Source organism: Anguilla rostrata, chromosome 17 (assembly GCF_018555375.3).
Source record: "Anguilla rostrata isolate EN2019 chromosome 17, ASM1855537v3, whole genome shotgun sequence".
In the NCBI taxonomy this organism is placed as follows: domain Eukaryota; kingdom Metazoa; phylum Chordata; class Actinopteri; order Anguilliformes; family Anguillidae; genus Anguilla; species Anguilla rostrata.
Genome location: NC_057949.1, coordinates 25,128,824 through 25,151,190, shown reverse-complemented (window position 1 = coordinate 25,151,190; position 22,367 = coordinate 25,128,824). Strand labels below are relative to the sequence as shown.

The 22,367-nt window shown below is 41.7% G+C and overlaps 4 protein-coding genes across 5 annotated transcripts; 1 reads left to right on the top strand and 3 right to left on the bottom strand.

The window, feature by feature from the left end:
* Positions 1–796: 796 nt before the first annotated feature.
* Positions 797–4,618, bottom strand: LOC135243172 (protein PET100 homolog, mitochondrial). Its single transcript, XM_064314788.1, has 4 exons — positions 4,460–4,618; positions 3,730–3,816; positions 2,234–2,266; positions 797–1,489 (listed from the first exon to the last, which is right to left on the bottom strand). Exons 1-4 carry the CDS (start codon positions 4,484–4,486, stop codon positions 1,400–1,402), a joined length of 237 nt encoding a protein of 78 aa, XP_064170858.1. The 5' UTR covers positions 4,487–4,618; the 3' UTR covers positions 797–1,399.
* A 789-nt stretch (positions 4,619–5,407) lies between these two features.
* LOC135243170 (GTPase IMAP family member 9-like) lies at positions 5,408–8,596 on the bottom strand. The gene is made up of 2 exons (XM_064314787.1): positions 8,435–8,596; positions 5,408–7,735 (listed from the first exon to the last, which is right to left on the bottom strand). Exons 1-2 carry the CDS (start codon positions 8,466–8,468, stop codon positions 6,630–6,632), a joined length of 1,140 nt encoding a protein of 379 aa, XP_064170857.1. The 5' UTR covers positions 8,469–8,596; the 3' UTR covers positions 5,408–6,629.
* Positions 8,597–10,130: 1,534 nt separating this feature from the next.
* Positions 10,131–22,331, top strand: LOC135244091 (uncharacterized). Its single transcript, XM_064316290.1, has 4 exons — positions 10,131–11,493; positions 17,071–17,504; positions 17,635–17,720; positions 20,615–22,331. Exons 1-4 carry the CDS (start codon positions 10,180–10,182, stop codon positions 21,928–21,930), a joined length of 3,150 nt encoding a protein of 1,049 aa, XP_064172360.1. The 5' UTR covers positions 10,131–10,179; the 3' UTR covers positions 21,931–22,331.
* LOC135243169 (GTPase IMAP family member 9-like) lies at positions 16,013–19,063 on the bottom strand. Of its 2 annotated transcripts, none has more exons than XM_064314785.1 (2): positions 18,470–19,063; positions 16,013–17,729 (listed from the first exon to the last, which is right to left on the bottom strand). In XM_064314785.1, the coding sequence occupies exons 1-2, from the start codon at positions 18,507–18,509 to the stop codon at positions 16,414–16,416; spliced, it is 1,356 nt and encodes a 451-aa protein (XP_064170855.1). In that variant the 5' UTR covers positions 18,510–19,063; the 3' UTR covers positions 16,013–16,413. The 2 variants fall into 2 exon arrangements, with proteins under 2 accessions (XP_064170855.1, XP_064170856.1); XM_064314786.1 differs by having other exon boundaries at positions 18,476–19,055.
* Positions 22,332–22,367: the final 36 nt, after the last annotated feature.

The window sequence follows — 22,367 nt, the reverse complement described above, 5'->3', positions numbered from 1 at the left end:
TCATTGTGTTTATTGAAAAATTAACCCGAGATAAAGTCTTTACTTGGACAAGTGCATAAACACATTTCTTCCACAGCAAATATACAAACCATCTGTAAACTGAAAGTGCATTTATCTTGTACAGTTTGTACATTTGCTTAATTTATTTGTGATACCAAACACATTTATTCCTAAAATAGGATTCATGCAGTCTGAAAACAACGGCTGCAAAAATGGAAGAAAATCCCATTCAATTTCAAAGCAGAATGCTCCTTCCTTTGCATAATTCTGTAATGAAGGATGAAGAGTAGTCTATCTGGAACTCTACGGAACACTTTTTGGAAAATAATTCTGTGTGTATGTCTCTCCTGGGAATGCTTAGAATACTAAACTAAACAGAATCCTGATCAAATAAGCGTCTGTTAGGATCAGAATGCCCAGTGAACACTAAAACAAGCCTAATTTGGGGATCATTTAGAGCATTTAACGGTTTCCTGTGTTTCACAGATGCTTGGCTTCACATTTGGAGAGTGAAAACCACAGATACAAAAAGAAAAATACCCCATAGAGTTAAATACTCTGAGAAATAACGAATTAACTGAACCATAAATACACAATTTCCTTTGTAGCGCAGTTAATAAAGCTCACGTTGGGGCAATAGACAGACAGGCAATATGCTTTTTAGTAAAACAAGCTCGCAGACTGAATAGCTGCTAAATCACTGAATCAGTTTTGTTCACAGAAGTGCTGATGAACAGGAGTGGTGGGGAGACGAAGCCCAGCTTACCAACCATTTAAATAAAAAAGAGCTCGCTCATTAAAATGAGAAAATCTTTTATAATTTTAATGAAAGGCAGTATATACAACAACAAAAAAACTCAAAAAAGAAAGATGCATTTTTCAGTAGTGAAACAGAAAACAGAATAAATAGCGCATTCCCATTGAAATTACATCCTGTGTTTTTTACGGAATCTATGTTACATCTTAATGTTTTTGTCTCTCCAGGTTCAAGAGCATGCAGGTTTGAGCACGCACGCACACCCACACACAGACACACACACACACGCACGCACGCACACACGCACACGCTTACACAAACACACACATGCATACACACACGCGCGCACACACCCACACCCACACATAGACACAAACTTACACAAGTGTAGCTGCACTGAAATCCTAGCATTTTTCTGTTCTGATCACAGCATGAGCTGATATAGGAAAGGGTCAAGCGGATTTTTCAAATAATTAATCTGCCGAATGGACAGAATTGACACGGAACTGAAACACGCTTTCCCACAGTGCACCCCGACACAGAATGCACCACAGGATTCTGGCTGCAGAAGGGAATTAAACAGCCTTTTCTTCTTCCTCCTCCTCCTCCTCCTCCTCATCTTCCTCTGCTTCCTGGTCCTCTTTACTCTTCGGACTGCATGCCCACCTGTTTCAGCAGGCGCTGTTCCTTTCGATCTCGCATTCGCTCCTTGAAGTCCTCCAGCTCCTTTCTCTGTCCACAGAAACGACAGGAATTACTCCTACCCCTCTTTTACGCAGAGTTGCTCAGAGGTCTAACAACATGCTGGCAGACAACTGGGCTTGTTAGCCACTGATATCTGTTCTGGAAAAGATACGTAACCAGCTGGCTGGGTATCAAGTGTTTGCCATCAAATTCAGCTGGATGGCACACGCTACCACGATTAAGGGTAGCAGGTGCATTCACAAATTATCAAGTGATTGGGTACAAATTCTGACCATTCACAGATGTAGAGTTGGTAGCAGTACTAGTGTTTTCAGCATTCTATTTCTAAGATGGCAAATATGTAGCTTAACATTTTTGAATGCATTGAGGATTCACAACCTTGGAATGTTCCAACTTTAACTTTTTATTGTATAATTGCATCTGCTGAATTAGTAATTGATTTCTAAAAACCAACTAAATGCTGCCGTTTGCTCAATTTATTCAAGTTTTAACAGCTTTAATTGTTGATGGTACATTTGCAACATTTATTGCTACAGTTTTATACACGTTCTCATTTTGAAAAGCTGCAGTTTAACTTTCTGCACGAATATACGCAAACTGCTGAGTGAGAAAAATGTCATTTAAGTTAAACAAATTTACTCCGATTTTATTCTTTTCAAAAATACACTGTTTCAGATCAGATGCTACTGACATCAGTATACACATATTGGCATTAGCCCTTAGCAGTAGACCTCTGGTTACCAGAGTTGACATTCACAATTCATCACTTACATGCATTTTCTCACCTGGAGGGAAGATCTCTCTCTGTTGGTTGTGGGTACCCAAGGAGGTTAGGTGAAAGGAGAAACAGGTGAGAAAATGTGACAAACCGTTTCAGAGGAACCAGCAGTGATTATATACAGGGAATAGAAATTATTTGCCCTCGTCCATGTACGTCATCTCCAGGAGGTCAGACTGAGTCAGTGCTATCCAACAGAGACAGACGAATATGTGCCACCACACATGAATAAGGCCACTGGTTTGTCTCCACCATGTGACCAGCCCGGATTTAAACTTGCATTTCAATGTTTATCCTCAAGGGGTCCCCACAGACACTCCAACGGCACAGTTTGGTGACTATTCATACAATTACACTTCTAATAAAGACATTTCTAAGTACATTTCAACAATTTGTTTATCTAATATGGGGAAGGTCAGGAGGGAAAGTGAACGTGGATGGAAGTTTAAATGCTATGAGAAGCATGTCTTTGAGCCAGTGGTCCTTACTCCTGGTCCCGGAGAGCCGCAGAGTTTCGTTGCTACTCAACACTTGAGTAGCACATCAACTGATCAGTTAGACTAGTTCATTACACAGTTAACTCAGGTCACCTGGTTTCTTGGGTCTGAATTGGTCACTGATCTTAAGCAAAAAACAAATACCAGCAGGCTCCATGGCTCTGCAGGACCAGGATAGAGTATCACTGCAGTAAAAAAAAAAAAGGAGAAAAAAAAAGCATCTATATAAAGCTGGGTCCAAAATGGCCGGTGTGGGTGCATATTTCTGTTTTAGCCCAGCACCAAGACGCCAAATTCTCCTCAAGGGCTTGAACAAAGACCATGATTAGTTCATTAGTTGAATCGTGAATATATTTTTTATTCAACTTTTTTGTGCAAGTTAAATGCTATATATAACTGCTGTCATCTCCCACTGCTTCCAACAAAACCTAACATGCCCCTGTACACCATTTAAAAATACTGCAGCATGTCCATGGTGGTAAGGAATCGAACCGAATTTAACACGCGAGTGTTACTTGCGGACACTGCTGTCAATTGTTGTCTGTGCTTAATTAGTGGCAATTACTTTATCAACTTACATTACTTAGGTGGAGTATATGGGATCATTGTTAGAGAAGGAGGCTTGACAAAGAGGCTGTTGTGACCTTAAGCTTGTGAAGGACTGAAGTACCATGCAAGAAAAAAAATGGGGAGACAAACTGGTGGCCCTACACATGACACGCATATATTTTGAGCCACTGCCCTCCTCAGTGTTGGGTCCATAATATATTAACCTACAAAGTCTTGATAAAACTTGATATTGCACATTTGCTTTGGTAAGCGACACACTCCTTGATCATCCATAACCAAGGGTGTGGGATGCCAGAAGTTCCAAACAGAGAGGGAGTGGAAAGAGCTAAACAGGAGGGATTGGAGAAAAGGAGAAAGACAAGGAGGGATGTGAAAAGGGAACGAGTGAGTGGGGAGAGATTAGTTGCAATCATTGCACTGACCTTCCTTTTCACTACATACTCTTCAAAATAATCTGCCTGATTGGAGATCCAGAACATGGCCACTGGAAAGGACAGATACAGCATCATCTGCAAAGACAGCATTTCATCATCATCATTACAACAGAAAACAGAATCCTTCAGCAGGCACTCTGATCAAGATTAATTTAACAGACCACGGGTTCAAAATACACTATATCAAGTGTACATCACCACAACAACAACAACAACAACAACAACAAAAATAGCAATGGTACACAGGTAATACAATATACCAGCCATAAAGCAGGACGCTGGGAACAGCATTTCAACCAAATAATACAATACCTGACAGGTTCCCGAACGACCTTCATTCCCGATTACTAATAATTGAGATACTGACTGAAAGTTGATGACGTACCAGGCAAAACAGTTTTTTTTAGTTCTTGACTACGCACGGGATTTAGTTGACAGGATTTATCGCTTTAAATCAAACAATTGTTAGTCCACTTAGGGTGATCATTTTGTCTCCTATCTGCTTAGCGTGTTCTTTGGGCTAATATTTCTGGGGAAGAAAGATATGTAGCCACATGCTAACAGCAAGTTGTGTGTGCGGTGGTATTTGTAAACTCTTTAGCGAACGAATAATCTAGTCAGTCCAATTATGTTTTTTAAAAGTAATAACTGTCCATCTTGAAATTCAATTTTAAAAGTAGTATATTTATCTAAAACGACATGATTACATTTTACTCACCCGGAACATTTCTATCTTCACTCCCATGTTAGCGTCAACCTTCAACACACTTCCGAGGAAGGCGTTTCGGATTGGATGTATGATGCTGTAGAATACCCAATCAGTTGCAGAGCACCGACCTTGGGCGGAACACTTTCTTAAAGGGCCATTTTGCTTGCTGTTGTCAAAGGGGTCCGAAGTGTCACAATTATTGAAATCGTGTAAATATAAATATGAAGGCACCAATTAACTATTTTAAAAGAATCCTCAAAATGGCGAGGCATAGGCCTACCTATGAGCAAAAAACAAAACTCGTCTGGTGTTTATAGAAACTTTGTGGTGACTACTTTACCCTGATGGTAAGATTCAACAGAGGTTTAGATTTAACAGGGCTGGCTGCAGACAAGCCTGGCTGAGTTCAATCAGCTGAATCTAATAAGGGCCAAGTAACACTGATGCATAGGCACCCATTGAATTTGTTTGTTTCTTCCACTATTATTATTTTGTACCTTGGGAGTCCATGGCAGCCCCTAGAACCCCTTGGTGGATTAAAAAAATAAAAAATAAAATTATATATATATATATATATATATATATATGGCACACTGATAGATATACAGTATATTTTCCCCACCATTCTGGTTTCATTGAAATGCCAAAATTGAACTCCTCCGAGGGTCAGCACTACTTCTTCTTGCAAGGACCCAAGAAAACATGTTGCATTTTGTAACATTTGACCACCTGGAGGTACCATCCAAAAAGTAGTGATTATGGAAATAAAATACTGTCAAGTTGTGCATACGCAGGAATCTATGTCAGCTTCTTAAACATTCTACACTATATCAAACAGATGATGAAACTTGGGATGTTGTTTTAACGGTGGGTTGTAAAACAAATTTCTAAGTCATGTTAAACAGTTCAAATTATGTCAAAATGAGAAATGCTTGATAATAACCACAATAACAACAATTATAATATAATAATTGTATTTATTTATTTTGTTACCAGTGAAAACATACTCAATTGACAATCATAATAACATGTAACAATGCTAATAATAAATTTAATAAGAGTTTAAGAGTTTAGGGTCATATTACATACAACTCAAGGGGGCACTTTTGCTCTAGAGGGGCAAAAGGGCTGGTGGTCCAGCGCCATTAGGCCATTAAGTGTGCATGTGCCAGACTGAGAGAAACAAACAACTGAAACATGCACACTCTGCTCATCACCCTCTCCCACTGCAGCATGCAGTGCACCCCGGCAGCACAACTGTGGTGCGAAGGCTACTAAATTGTCGCATAATTTCTTTTACATTTTTGCAGAAAACTCAGAAAGATACAAATTGAAGTTGCTCTGCAGATAATCCTGGATGCTTGGCCTCCAATATCACTGCCTGTGGCTATAATTATTAATTTAATTTAGTTTTGTTGATTGACTGACCAAAAATGACTTTTTTTCACACGAGTGATATGGGAGTTTGATAACTTTTCTTTCATTAAATAAAAGAAATAATCATTTCAAAATGCGTCTTGTGTTTACTCAGTTTGCCTTTGTCTATTATTACATTTTGTCTAAATATCTGAAACTAGTCAGTGTGACAAATATTAAAGAATAGAGGAAATCAGGAAGGGGGCGAATACTTTTTCACAGCACTGCATAAAAAAGTGCTGCAATTTCTACATGGTGAATACAAAATGAATGAAAATACCCTTTTAATAAATGCTGAGAACCTGCACATTAACCACATGTGAATTGTTTGATTACATATCTAAAATAAATGTGGAGATTTCACTCAATTTAACTATTTAATCTGAATGTTATGTTAAACCCTTTCACCATTCTTTTAAAGACAGAGAGCATTCAGCATGTAACATATGATAACTGGAATACAAATACAGGATGAATAAAATCAAAAAGGTATGCTAATATCTAGCACACAGCACAGCACAACATTTTTTTGTTTGACATATGCTACGTGCTAGATATTGTAAAGATTAAAGAAAAGTTTAAGTTTCAGTCTGTTTGGAAAAATAAAATTATGCAAGAAAGGAGAATTTTGCTGTAGATGAGAATACAAAACAATTTTCTCCGCAGACTTAATCAGAGTCACTGGACAGGAGTTTCCCTGTAGGTTGCATGAGGCCACTTTCGAGGAAACAAGGCTTTCACTGCAGACTGCATCAGCGTTGGATTACTGAATTGAGCACTGTGCTGCAAGGAGAGGGCCCACCTTTGCAGCCACAGCTGCTGCTGGTCCGAACTCTGCAGCCATGGCAGCAGCTGCTGCAGTTGCACCAGCAAGCCCTCCAGGAGCTCTCTCAGAATATCTGTCATCGATCTCTTTCTCCACCCGTTTGATTTCAGAATCGATAAACTTCCTGTACTCATTTTCTCTCTGTCTCCTGGCCTCCTCCACCTGTTCCAACTGTTTTAGCTTCTTGGTCTCCACCTCAAGCTGTTGCTCCACTTCTGCCTTCTTTGTACTCAGTGTCTTTATGTTCTGCTCAATACGTCTCTTCTCCAGCTCAGACTGCTGTTTCTCCTTGTTCATCTGGTTGGAAAAATCTGCCCAATCCTGTTCCCACTTTTCAGCAGCAGGCTTCTTCTCCCTTTCTATTTCTTCCTGTTTTCCCTCCAGATATTCATTCAGGAAGAATTCCAGGGCCTGGTCCATATTCTGGAAGGCCTGGTTAGTGAAATAGGGTTTCTCTCTCTGTGCAAGCATGCGGTTGATCATCTCCAGCAGGTCAGCCACCTGGCCGTGATCCTCCCTGTCCTCATTGTTGAAGGGCAGGACCCTCCGGTCAAATCGCTCCACCAGGTCCTGAATTATTTTGCCTTGCTTGGAGATGAAGTTCTGGAAAGTGGCTCCCTTCAGCCTGTCGGCATGGGTGAAGATGAGGATGGTGTATTTGGCAGCATCGCTCTGGAAGATGGTCTGGATGATCTCCACGCTGCGCTGCTCTTCCTCAGTGAAGCGGCCGATCTGCAGCACCAGGAGTATGGCGTGCGGTCCTGGAGCGGACATGGCCAAACACCGCAGGATTTCATCCTGCACGTCCTGCTGGGAGAGTGAGGTGTCGAACAGGCCGGGCGTGTCCACCAGTGTCACTCTCCGCCCCAGCACCGTTCCCCGAGCCTTCTCACAGCCCCCAGTCACTGAGCTCATACACAGCTCCGATTTGAACCGCTCCTCACCCAGAATTGTGTTGCCTGTCGCGCTCTTCCCTGCCCCCGTCTTCCCCACCAACACCAGCCGCAGCTCCCGGGGAGTGAAACCCCTGCCATGTTGAGAATCTGTGGGAGAGATGGGAGACTGTTTCCACACAGGAAGTACTGACCGCTCACTGGATTCGGTAGCATCTTGCAGAACAGTGCTTATTATGATAATGTAAAAAGGTGGTTGGTTTGTACAAAACAAACATTTCTACTTTGGCAAAGCACAAAAAATGATTGTGCTAATGCTGAGTGGTTATAAAAAGGATGGGAACAGTCATTTAAGAGTGTTCACTGGCACAAATGCAGAAACTGCACTTAGTTGGCTGGTGTTTGGGCAGCAAAAGTACAAAGAATGAAGTACATATTTAGGCAGGTTAGTAACAGTATGTACTTTTATTCACAAGACACACATTTCATCATCCAGAAAGACTGACATACCGGAGAAGATTAGGCTATATAAGGACAGCCCCAATCCAAATATATTAAGCAAAGCCTACTCATTAAAATATCATATATTTTTCAGTATAACAGTATAAATGAAAAAGGGTGAGCCTATGAAAACTACAACTGGAATATAAATATTTTCAAAATGAAGGTTGCACGATACCCCTTACTGTCATGTTACTTGATTGTTAAGCCACTCAAATACAATTTCAATTATACGTTTATTAGGATCTTTAAAATATCGGTACGATAGGTTTTTGTTTGTTTCTTTAGGCTTGGAATTACTTTTCCCTAGGCAGCCTACTGTAACAGAACATTAATACTTATACCGACCTTTTACACGGTACGACCCTTTTGACGATTGCATATCTCTTCTTTGCACAGGTTCGGGAGCGATGGATACAAACTTTTCGGATGGTCTTCCGACAAAATAAATGAAATGGGGACACAAGTGATTCGTTGTAAACTTTACTCAAATGCAGTCGGTGGTTTTCGAAACGTGATGCGACCCCAGAGGCTGGTCGCAATTCTGTTAACTTTCCGTTATGTGAAACGATTACATCTGAGTCTTGACGTCAGCAAATAACGACCTCATGTCTACCTCAATCGGAATTGAAAAAAACTACAGTCCTCGTATGGGGCTAAATGTGCCAAATGATAATTATTAAACGAAAAAATTCTGAATTTGATCAAGCAAAATAAGAACCTCAAGTTTTATATCTGATTGAAAAATTAAACTACATGCCACCTGCATGGGCTAATTTAATTGAATTAAATTATTTAATTTACAGAATGGATTAAAAATCATTATAAATGACATTTTTAATCTCATGGATTGCGGCTATTTCACGAAAAATGGCGCATTTCGAATGCGTTATTTCCGAACTCCCTTTTTCATTTCATAATGACACTTCTCAAAATGGCAAGACCTCCTGTCAATAAACACGAGCGTGAAAAGTATTTGCCCATTTCGCGATTTCCTCTATTCTTGCATATTTTCCATACCGAATAGCTTCAGATCTTTCGACAAAATGTAATATTAGACAAAGGGAAACTTAGTAAACACAGAATGTATTTAATTAAAAAAACAATCAAACATCCGTATCACCCGTGTGAAAAAGTCATTGTTAGTTACTCAGTCAACCCAATTAACTAAATTAAATTTATAAATATAGCCACAAACAGCGTAGTGGGGGCAAAGCACCACTGTAAAGAAACAAAATTAAAGTTTTGGAGTGGCCGAGTCAAAGTCCTGAATTGAACCCAAAAGAGATGCTGTGGCAGGACCTAAAATTGACAGTTCGTGCTCAAAAACATAGCAATGTATGAATTAAAGCAGTGTTAGGTTGGTAGGTTTTTCCTCCACAGCAATGTGAAAAACGGACATTGCCGTTGAACGCAGTGCACCCAGTTATTAAGATTAAGGGGCAATTACTTATTCACATAGGCGATATGGGTGTTTGATAGCTTTTTTCATTAGACAAATAAAAGAAACAATAATTTCAAAATGTGTTTTGTGTTTACTCAGTTTCCATTTGTTTAATATTACATTTTGCCTAAAGATCCGAAACTATTCAGAGTGACAAATATGCAAGAATAGAGGAAATCGGGAAAGGAGGAAATACTTCTTCGCGGCACTGTATATTGTCCACACACGAAGGCCACTGTATGTATTAAATTTTTCAATTCCGGATTGAGGGTGGGACAACGTGGCATTTGTTTTCTACCTCACGATGTCGAGTCGTTGCCAAGGGCACGTAGCCTAGGCTACTGCCTAAACACTGGGGCACATTCTAGGTTTCGAAAACATTCGTAGGCTATGTATACAAGCAGGTGGTAGCGAGAACCTCAACTAAAACGTTTCCGAAGAGTTTCGGACGAAAACCGCTAGGATAGTGTGCACGAGACACTATGGGTAAAAAGCGTCTGCCAAATGAATGTAATGTAATGTAATGTAATGTAATGTAACGAGACCTCAGGTCGGATTATTCCCAACGAATCGCCTGTGTCCTTGCACATTTGATATATTTTGTACTTCACTTTATTTTGTAGGAAGATCATCCGAAAAGTTTGCACCCATGTGGAAACAGTCTCCCATCTCTCCCACAGATTCCCAACATGGCAGGGGTTGCCCTCCCCAGGAGCTGCGGCTGGTGTTGGTGGGGAAGACAGGGGCAGGGAAGAGCGCGACAGGCAACACAATTCTGGGTGAGGAGCGGTTCAAATCGGAGCTGTGTATGAGCTCAGTGACTGGGGGCTGTGAGAAGGCTCGGGGAACGGTGCTGGGGCGGAGAGTGACACTGATGGACACGCCCGGCCTGTTCGACACCTCACTCTCCCAGCAGGACGTGCAGGATGAAATCCTGCGGTGTTTGGCTATGTCCGCTCCGGGACCGCACGCCATACTCCTGGTGCTGCAGATCGGTCACTACACCGAGGAAGAGCAGCGCAGCGTGGAGATCATCCAGACCATCTTCCAGAGCGATGCTGCCCAATACACCATCCTCATCTTCACCCATGCCGACAAGCTGAAGGGAGACTCTTTCCAGAACTTCATCTCCAAGCAAGACAGAAGGATTCAGGGCCTGGTGGAGCGATTTGACCGGAGGGTCCTGCCCTTCAACAATGAGGACAGGGAGGATCACGGCCAGGTGGCTGACCTGCTGGAGATGATCGACCGCATGCTTGCACAGAGAGAGAAACCCTATTTCACTAACCAGGCCTTCCAGAATATGGACCAGGCCCTGAAAGTCTTCCAGCATGAACATCTGGAGAGAAAACAGGAAGAAATAGAAAGAGAGAAGAAGCGTGCTGCTGCAAAGTGGGAAGTGGCCTGGGCAGATTTCTCCAGCCAGATGAACAAGGAGAAACAGGAGTCTGAGCTGAAGAAGAGACGTATCGAGCAGAACATAAAGACACTGAGTAGAAGGAAGGCTGAAGTGGAGCAACAGCTTGAGGTGGAGACCAAGAAGCTAAAACAGTTGGAACAGGTGGAAAAGGCCAGGAGACAGAAAGAAAAAGAGTACAGGAAGATTATCGATTCTGAAATCAAACGGGTGGAGAAAGAGATCGATGACAGACATTCTGAGAAGGCACGGAAGGAAGCAGAGAGCTCCAATGACTTCTTCCACAGAAACGCGTTGCTGATTCTGGGAGGGGCCGCGCTCATGGCAACTTGGGTGGGAATTGGGGCCGGAGCCACCGTGATGGCTGCTGCAGCTCCTGCAGCTGCAGGAGCTAGTGGGCTTACTGGTGCAGCTGCAGCAGCTGCTGCCATAGTCATAGAGATCGGACCAGTGGCAGCAGCTGCTGCCGTGGCTGCAGAGTTCGAACCAGCAGCAGCTGCGGCTGCAAAGGTGGGCCCTCTCCTTGCAACCCAGTGCTCAATTCAGTGATCCAACAGTGATGCAGTCTGCAGTGAAAGCCTTGTTTCATCGAAAGTGGCCTCATGCAACCTACAGGGAAACTCCTGTACAGTGACTCTGATGAAGTCTGTGGAGAAACTAGTTTTGTATTCTCATCTGCAGTAAAATTCTCCTTTCCTGCATAATTCATTTTTCCAAACAGACTTAAACTTTTATTTAATCATTACAATATGTAGTACTTAACATATGTCAAACAAAACATGTTGTGTTTTACATGTGCTATGTGCTAGATATTAGTATACTTATTTGATTTTATTCATCCTGTATTTGTATTCCAGTTATCATATGTTACGTGCTGAATGCTCTGTATCTGTCTTTAAAAGAATGGTGAAAGGGTTTAACATAACATTCAGATTAAATAGTTAAATTGAGTGAAATCTCCACATTTATTTTAGATATGTAATCAAACAATTCACATGTGGGTAATGTGCAGGTTCTCAGCATTTATTGAAAGGGTACTTTTGTTCATTTTGTATTCACCATGTAGAAATTACAGCACTTTTTTTACAGTGCTGTGAAAAAGTATTCGCCCCCTTCCTGATTCACTCTCTTATTGAGTATTTCATGTCTCACTAAATGGTTTCAGATATTTAGACAAAATATAACATTAGACTAAGGGAAACAGTAAGCAAAAACACATTTTAAAAATAATAATTTAATTTATTTAATGAAAATGTTGTCAAACACCCATATCACTCGTGTGAAAATGTAACTGCCTCCTTAGTTACTCAGTCAACCATGGGGTGGCAGTGTAGTATAATAGGTAGAGACCTGGTCTTGTAACATAAAGGCCGCAGGTTCACAGGTGCCATTGTACCCTTGTATCCACTGTATCCTTGAGCAAGATATTTAACTTAGCAAATTTAATATCCATTTAAGTTATGTAATTATGTAAAAACGCTAGCAGATGGATAATAGCGTCTGCTAAATGCCTGTAATGCAATGTAATGTAACCAATTAACCAAATTTAATTGATAACTTGTTTCAGCTGAGTGAACACAGCCAGCCTTGACTGCAGCCAGCCCTGTTGAATCTCAACTTTGCTCGTTTTGAACCTTACCATCAGAGTGAAGTAGTCACTACAAAGTTTCTACAAGCACACTATGTGCAGGTGTCTAGCCTCAGCTAAGGTCAGTGTTCGCAATAAGAAAGAGACAGGGCAAAACTGGGATTCATGGGCGAGTAGGAAACCAGCACTATCCGAAAGGAACGTCAGTGCTCGTCTCACATTCGCGAAAAAGGACCTGGCTGATCCCCAGGCCTTTCGAGATAATATTCCATGGACAGATGAGTCAAAAGTGGTGCTTTTTGAACGGCATGGGTACCATTATATCAGGCATAAAGCAAATACAGCATTTCACAGTGAGAACATCATACCAACAGTTAAACATGGTGGTGGTGTGGGGATGCTTTGCTGCCTCGGGACCTGAACAACTGGCCATTATTGAAGGAAAGATGAATTCAGCTCTGCACTAAAAAGGCATGTCTGGCCATCCGTCCGGGAGCTGAGACTGAAAGGTAATTTGGTAACGCAGCACGACAACGTAAACAATAATTTAAAAAACACAAAAAGTAAGTCTACATCTCAATGGCTGAAAAGAAACAAAAAAAAATGTAGTTTTTGAGTGCCCTATTCAGGCCTGAAATGAGCAGTTCATATTCGAAAAACCTAAAAAAATTCCAAAAATTCCAAAAATTCCTCCTCAGTAAAGTAAAGGATTGATGTCAAATTATAGGAAGCATTTGGTTGCATTGCTACTAAAGGTGCTGCAACCAGTTATTATATTTAAATGGTAAAATGACACTCTCTTAAATGCAGTCCATTTAAATTTAAGGGGGAAGCTACTTTTTCACATGGGTGATATGATTATTTGATAACTTTTTTCATTAGATAAATTAAATAATAATCTTAAATATGTTTTGTAACAATGAAAAACAAAATGTCAAATATTACATTTTGTCTAAAGATCTGAAAGCAATCAGTGTGACAAATATGCAATAGTAGAGGAAACCAGGCAAATACTTTCATCTCACTCTATATATGCTTGAAAGCACTGATAAATCATGGTTATCTGTTATAAAATTGAATTATAACCCTGTACTATTATTATGACAATTTGATTCCAAAGTTATATTTTGCTCTCTTATCTGGTGTCAGGGTCACCATTTCATAGCCAATCATTATTGTTATTGTCTGATATTAGAACTACAAGAACACATTTAGAACAGCTTGTATTCACAAATAAAATGTCAAATACTATAATTTTTTTTTGGTCAAGGCTGGCTGAATGTAAGTCTGGAGTTGTCTAGCAATGGCTGTCGTTTATCTGCGACAGCCATTCCAAGTTGAAGTCTGTGAATCAGGTAAAAAAAATTACAAATTTTTCTTATTTAAAGTTTAGTAACTGGAACACAAGTCATACTTGGTCAAGAGCAGTAACTTCAGGATTTAGTGAGTATATTTTTAAGAATTCATTTTTTAAAAGATACACAGCTTTTTCTCATAACTCTTAATATTACCTCTTGATAGGATTTAAATATTTTGTTTCGCATTAACCAATGTACTGTAAAATAATTACTGTTTACAGTTACCATTCACAAACACTATTACTACTAGCATACCTGTATACACATGCATACTTGTTGGGATTTGTTGCGTTTGACTGTAGTTTAGACATTTTTGTTCAAAACTGAGTGACTGGGGTTTTTTGACAGAAGAGTACAAAAGGACAACATTACATGCCAGGGGGAAGCAATGACACTCTGAAACAAAAACACTGTATCTGTTCCTAAGTTTGATCATGATAACAGCCTTTCTGTTAAAAGAGGAGAAAATCGTTTCAATATAAAGCTTAGCACCATCTGCAATAAGTAAAAACAACTTTGATGTGTGTATGCAATATTTAGCTAAAAGAAAAACTACATTAATCAAATAGAAAATATCAGCATCCTTTTTCTTGTAATTTGTGAAACAAAGAATCACAAGCTGAAACTATATTTTGGAATATATGAGTGTGTCAGTACTACTTCTTCTTGCAAGGACCCAAGAAAACATGCTGCATTTTGTAACATTTGACCACTTGGAGGTGCTATCCAAAAAGTGGTGATTATGGAAACAAAACACTGTCAAATTGTGCATAGGCAGGAATCTATGTCAGCTTCTTTAACATTCTACACTATATCAAACAGATGATGAAACTTGGGATGTTGTTTTAACGGTGGGTTGTAAAACAAATTTCTAAGCCATGTTAAACTTAAAACAAAATTGAAATTATGTCAAAATGAGAAATGCTTGATAATAACCACAATAACAACAATTATAATATAATAATTGTATTTATTTATTTTGCTACCAGTGAAAACATACACCATTGACAATCATAATAACGTGTAACAATGCTAATAATAAATTTAATAAGAGTTTAGGGTCATATTATGTTCCTTGTTAGGTGGCCAAGCACCAAGGGTGCAGGGAAGATATCTTTCAAGGAAGATATCCATTATAATCTATAGTCTAGATTTTTTATTTAGGAGTAGTGTGCTTTGTTTTGCCATTTTCTCCCAGGTGCCCCGACCAACCAGCATGAGTCACTAATGCAACGATCAGGACTCATACCCTCACCGGCTTCCCACCCGCGAACACTGCCAATTGTGTTCGTAGGAACGTCTGACCAAGCCAGAAGTACCACTGCCGGGGATTGAACCCGGCCAGGAGTAGTGTGCTTTACTTGCATTTCACATTACATGAGCACTTGCGGGCAAGACAGGACAGGGAGAAAGGCAAGGATTGGGCAGCAGCGAGCAATGGAGGGGGCAGAGGAGGACAATCGGCACACTCGATCCTTTCCATGCAGAGGGCAAATCACACTGTGGTGCAAGGCACAAAATGTCATAAGTGTCTGACATTTCCCAGAAACTAGAAGATACAAATTAACTGAACTGCATCATCCTGGATGCTCCTCCCAATGTCACATATTTATCATACATTTAGTTAATTTGTTGATACTGAAAAGTACTTCACAATATTGGGATTTATAACTGTTTTTACATTAATGCAAGAAAACTCAGAAGTCAGTTTGAATTTTGCTTTTGCATATATCAATCTGAATGATGTGCTTTAATAGTCAGGGACTGTGGCTATATTTTACACAGTGCAAGTTAAGTTGGATTGACAGTGGAAGAACACGGGCTTGTACCGAAGTGAGGGAGTTGTGATAACTGTTTTCCATTAAATACAAAGAATTCTTTCAGAATATTAGCTGTTTTACTCAGTTAATGCTTGTCAAAAGTTTTGTCTAAATCGCTCTGAAACTAGCGTCTGATAAATGCCAGTAATGTAATGTAACAGCACTGTATAAAAAAGTGCTGCAATTTCTACATGGTGAATATGGAATGAAAGTACCCTTTTAATAAAAGCTGAGAACCTGCACATTAACCACATGTGAATTGTTTGATTACATATCTAACATAAATGTGGAGATTTCACTCAATTTAACTATTTAATCTGAATGTTATGTTAAACCCTTTCACCATTCTTTTAAAGACAGATAGAGAGAATTCAGAATGTAACATATGATAACTGGAATACAAATACAGGATGAATAAAATCAAAAAGGTATACTAATATCTAGCACACAGCACATGTCAAACACAATATATTTTGTTCGACATATGCTAAGTGCTAGATAATGTAATGATTAAAGAAAAGTTTAACAAAGTCTGTTTGGAAAAATAAAATTATGCAAGAAAGGAGAATTTTACTGTAGATGAGAATACAATTTTCTCCGCAGACTTCATCAGAGTCACTGTACAGGAGTTTCCCTGTAGGTTGCATGAGGCCACTTTAGAGGAAACAAGGCTTTCACTGCAGGCTGCATCAGCATTGGATCACTGAATTGAGCACTGTGCTGCAAGGAGAGGGGCCACATTTGCAGCCGCAGCTACTGCTGCTGGTCCGATCTCTGCAGCCACGGCAGCAGCTGCAGGTCCAATATTTGCAGCCACAGCTGCTGCTGCTGTTCCCATCTCTGCAGCCATGGCAGCAGCTGCTGCAGCTGCAGCAGTAAGCCCTCCAGCTCCTGCAGCTGCAGGAGCTGCAGTAGCCATCATTGCGGCTCCGGCCCCAATTCCCACCCCAGTTGCCACGAGCGCGGCCCCTCCCAGAATCAGCCACGCATTTTTGCGGAGGAAGTCATAGGAGCCCTCTGCTTCCTCCCGTGCACTCTCAGAATATCTGTCATCGATCTCTTTCTCCACCCGTTTGATTTCAGAATCGATAATCTTCCTGTACTCTTTTTCTTTCTGTCCCCTGGCCTTCTCCACCTGTTCCAACTGTTTTAGCTTCTTGGTCTCCACCTCAAGCTGTTGCTCCACTTCAGCCTTCTTTGTACTCAGTGTCTTTATGTTCTGCTCGATGCGTCTCTTCTTCAGCTCAGTCTCCAGTTTCTTGTCGTTCATCTGGATGGAAAAATCTGCCCAGGCCACTTCCCACTTTTCAGCAGCACGCTTCTTCTCCCTTTCTATTTCTTTCCGTTTTCCCTCCAGATGTTCATGCTGGAAGTCTGCAAGGGCCTGGTCCATTTTCTGGAAGGCCTGGTTAGTGAAATAGGGTTTCTCTCTCTGTGCAAGCATGCGGTTGATCATCTCCAGCAGGTCAGCCACCTGGCCGTGATCCTCCCTGTCCTCATTGTTGAAGGGCAGGACCCTCCGGTCAAATCGCTCCACCAGGTCCTGAATCCTTCTGTCTTGCTTGGAGATGAAGTTCTGGAAAGAGATTCCCTTCAGCCTGTCGGCATGGGTGAAGATGAGGATGGTGTATTGGGCAGCATCGCTCTGGAAGATGGTCTGGATGATCTCCACGCTGCGCTGCTCTTCCTCAGTGAAGCGGCCAATCTGCAGCACCAGGAGTATGGCGTGCGGTCCTGGAGCGGACATGGCCAAACACCGCAGGATTTCATCCTTCACGTCCTGCTGGGAGAGTGAGGTGTCGAACAGGCCGGGCGTGTCCACCAGTGTCACTCTCCGCCCCAGCACCGTTCCCCGAGCCTTCTCACAGCCCCCAGTCACTGAGCTCATACACAGCTCCGATTTGAACCGCTCCTCACCCAGAATTGTGTTGCCTGTCGCGCTCTTCCCTGCCCCCGTCTTCCCCACCAACACCAGCCGCAGCTCCTGGGGAGGGCAACCCCTGCCATGTTGAGAATCTGTGGGAGAGATGGGAGACTGTTTCCACACAGGAAGTACTGACCGCTCACTGGATTCAGTAGCATCTTGCACAACAGTGCTTATTATGATAATGTAAAAATGCAGCTCACGGCGCAAAGGTGGTTGGTTTGTACAAAACAAACATTTCTACTTTGGCAAAGCACAAAAAATGATTGTGCTAATGCTGAGTGTTTATAAAATGGATTGCAACAGTCATTTAAGAGTGTTCATTGGCACAAATACAGAAATTGTACTTAGTTGGCTGGTGTCTGGGGAGCAAAAGTACAAAGAATGAAGTACATATTTAGGCAGGTTAGTAACAGTATGCACTTTTATTCACAAGACACACATTTCATCATCCACAAAGACTGACATACCGGAGAAGATTAGGCTATATAAGGAAAGCCCCAAATCAAATATATTAAGCAAAGCCTACTCATTAAAATATCATATATTTTTCAGTATAACAGTATAAATGAAAAAGGGTGAGCCTATGAAAACTACAACTGGAATATAAATACTTTCAAAATTAAGGTAGCATCAGTTTCACCTCAAATATATTTGTTGCATGATGCCCCTTACTGTCATGTTACTTGATTGTTAAGCCAGTCAAATACAATCTCAATTATACGGTTATTAGGATCGTAAACAGATCGGTACGATAGTTTTTTGTTTGTTTCTTTTGGCTTGGAATTACTTTACCCTAGGCAGCCTACTATAAGAGAACATTAATACTTACACCGACCTTTTGCACGGTACCACCCTTTTGAGGATTGCATATCTCTTCTTGGCACAAGTTCGGGTGCGATGGATACAAACTTTTCGGATGGTCTTCCGACAAAATAAATGAAATGGGGACACAAGTGATTCGTTGTAAACTTAAATGCAGTCGGTGGTTTTCGAAACGTAGAATGCGACCCCAGAGGCTAGGTCGCAAATTCATGGGGATTTAACCTTTTCCGTTACTTGTTAGGAAAACGAAACTTAACATTCTGAGGTCTTGACGTCAAGCAAAATAACGAACCTCAAAGTTGTCCTACCCTCAATCTGGAATTGAAAAAATAAACTACAGTGGCCTTCGTGTATGGAGGACTAAATGTGCCAAAATTGAATAAATTATTAAACAAAAAAGTCAGAATTAAATAAATAAATAAATACTTAATTTTATTTCGAAATAATTAAAGAATTCCCACCTCATGGCTATTTAATTATTTCATATTGTATTTCCGAATGGCTTCATTTCATTTCATAATGACACTTTTACGAAAGGCGCATTTCCGAATGGCGTTTTTATTTCCGAACTCCCTTTTTCATTTCATAATGACACTTCTCAAAATGGCAGGACCTCCTGTCAATCAACACGAGCGTGTTTATACAGAATGTATTTAATTAAAAAAAACAATCAAACATCCGTATCACCCGTGTGAAAACGTCATTGTTAGTTACTCAGTCAACCCAATTAACTAAATTAAATTTATAAATATTGTGGCGATCTTGCCTGTGTGTAACTAAATAATTGTTAGCTTGTTAGCGGTTAACTTGTCCCGCTCCGCGATCGTGTAAATACTCGTTATTTTGAATGTGTGTAGCCTGCTAGGAATCGCTTCCGTAGCGCTAGCAGCCCTCGGGTTTATGATTTGCACCGTCATGTTTCTGTCATTAGTCAATTAGCCAATACTGTTGTTGTATTCCCTGCCTGTCTCTGTTTTGCGTGTCTCGTGCTGCTGTTTCCCGCTGTATGTAAATCCGACCTTTGTGTGATGTGCCGTTAAGGCTGTGTGATTGGTTAGTCCCGTTGCGCCGGGGCAGCCAATCACGGCAAACGGGGTTTGACAAAATCAGGCTTCGCCCAGCTATGATGGTCAGCCTACGAATTACCGTTTAGAAGAGATGTCACAAATAAAGCGAAGCTCCCCGGGAGCGATTCGAAAACGGCCAAGCCAGTCTCCGTCTCTGCTTCCTCGCGAAATCGCCACAATATAGCCACAAACAGCGATTGTGGGGGCAAAGCACCACTGTAAAGAAACAAAATTAAAGTTTTGGAGTGGTCGAGTCAAAGTCCTGAATTGAACCCAAAAGAGATGCTGATGCCCTAAAATAGACAGTTCGTGCTCAAAAACGTACCAATGTATGAATTAAAGCAGTGTTAGGTTGGTAGGTTTTTCCTCCACAGCAATGTGAAAAACGGACATTGCCGTTGAAGGTAGTGCACCCAGTTATTAAGTTTAAGGGGCAATTACTTTTTCACATGGGCGATATGGGTGCTTGATAGCTTTTTTCATTAGGCTAAATAAAAGAAACAATAATTTCAAAATGTGTTTTGTGCTTACTCAGTTCCCTTTGTCTAATATTACATTTTGCCTAAAGATCCGAAAGGAGGAAATACTTCTTCGCGGCACTGTACATTGTCCACACACGAAGGCCACTGTATTTTATTATATTTTTCAATTCCGGATTGAGGGTGGGACAACGTGGCATTTGTTTTCTACCTCACGATGTTTGGTTTCGTTTTCCTACCGAGTCGTTGCCAAGGACACGTAGCCTAGGCTACTGCCTAGACACTGGGGCACATTCTAGGTTTCTTAAACATTCGTAGGCTATGTATACAAGCAGGTGGTAGCGAGAACCTCAACTAAAACTTTTCCGAAGCGTTTCGAACGAAAACCGCTAGGCTACTGTGCACGAGACACTATGGGTAAAAAGCGTCTGCCACATGAATGTAATGTAATGTAATGTAATGTAACGAGACCTCAGGTCGGATTATTCCCAACGAATCGCCTGTGTCCTTGCACATTTGATATATTTTGTACTTCACTTTATTTTGTAGGAAGATCATCCGAAAAGTTTGCACCCATGTGGAAACAGTCTCCCATCTCTCCCACAGATTCCCAACATGGCAGGGGTTGCCCTCCCCAGGAGCTGCGGCTGGTGTTGGTGGGGAAGACGGGGGCAGGGAAGAGCGCGACAGGCAACACAATTCTGGGTGAGGAGCGGTTCAAATCGGAGCTGTGTATGAGCTCAGTGACTGGGGGCTGCGAGAAGGCTCGGGGAACGGTGCCGGGGCGGAGAGTGACACTGGTGGACACGCCCGGCCTGTTCGACACCTCACTCTCCCAGCAGGACGTGCAGGATGAAATCCTGCGGTGTTTGGCCATGTCCGCTCCGGGACCGCACGCCATACTCCTGGTGCTGCAGATCGGTCGCTACACCGAGGAAGAGCAGCGCAGCGTGGAGATCATCCAGACCATCTTCCAGAGCGATGCTGCCCAATACACCATCCTCATCTTCACCCATGCCGACAAGCTGAAGGGAGACTCTTTCCAGAACTTCATCTCCAAGCAAGACAGAAGGATTCAGGACCTGGTGGAGCGATTTGACCGGAGGGTCCTGCCCTTCAACAATGAGGACAGGGAGGATCACGGCCAGGTGGCCGACCTGCTGGAGATGATCAACTGCATGCTTGCACAGCGAGAGAAACCCTATTTTACTAACCAGGCCTTCCAGAAAATGGACCAGGCCCTTGCAGTCTTCCAGCATGAACATCTGGAGGGAAAACAGGAAGAAATAGAAAGGGAGAAGAAGCATGCTGCTGCAGAGTGGGAAGTGGCCTGGGCAGACTTCTCCAACCAGATGAACAAGGAGAAACAGGAGTCTGAGCTGAAGAAGAGACGTGTCAATCAGAGCATAAAGACACTGAGTACAAGGAAGGCAGAAGTGGAGCAACAGCTCAAGGTGGAGACCAAGAAGCTAAAACAGTTGGAACAGGTGGAGAAGGCCAGGAGACAGAAAGAAAAAGAGTACAGGAAGATTATCGATTCTGAAATCAAACGGGTGGAGAAAGAGATCGATGACAGACATTCTGAGAAGGCACGGAAGGAAGCAGAGCGCTCCAATGACTTCCTCCGCAGAAATGCGTGGCTGATTCTGGGAGGGGCCGTGCTCATGGCAACTGGGGTGGGAATTGGGGCCGGAGCCGCAATGATGGCTACTGCAGCTCCTGCAGCTGCAGGAGCTGGAGGGCTTACTGCTGCAGCTGCAGCAGCTGCTGCCATAGTCGCAGAGATCGGACCAGCGGCAGCAGCTGTGGCTGCAAACATCGGACCTGCAGCTGCTGCCATGGCTGCAGAGTTCGGACCAGCAGCAGCAGCTGCGGCTGCAAAGGTGGGCCCTCTCCTTGCAACACAGTGCTCAATTCAGTGATCCAACAGTGATGCAGTCTGCAGTGAAAGCCTTGTTTCCTCGAAAGTGGCCTCATGCAACCTACAGGGAAACTCCTGTACAGTGACTCTGATGAAGTCTGTGGAGAAACTAGTTTTGTATTCTAATCTGCAGTAAAATTCTCCTTTCCTGCATAATTCATTTTTCCAAACAGACTTAAACTTTTATTTAATCATTACAATATGTAGTACTTAACATATGTCAAACAAAACATGTTGTGTTTTACATGTGTGCTAGATATTAGTATACTTATATGATATGATTTTATTCATCCTGTATTTGTATTCCAGTTATCATATGTTACGTGCTGAATGCTCTGTATCTGTCTTTAAAAGAAAGGTGAAAGGGTTTAACATAACATTCAGAATAAATAGTTAAATTGAGTGAAATCTCCACATTTATTTTAGATATGTAATCAA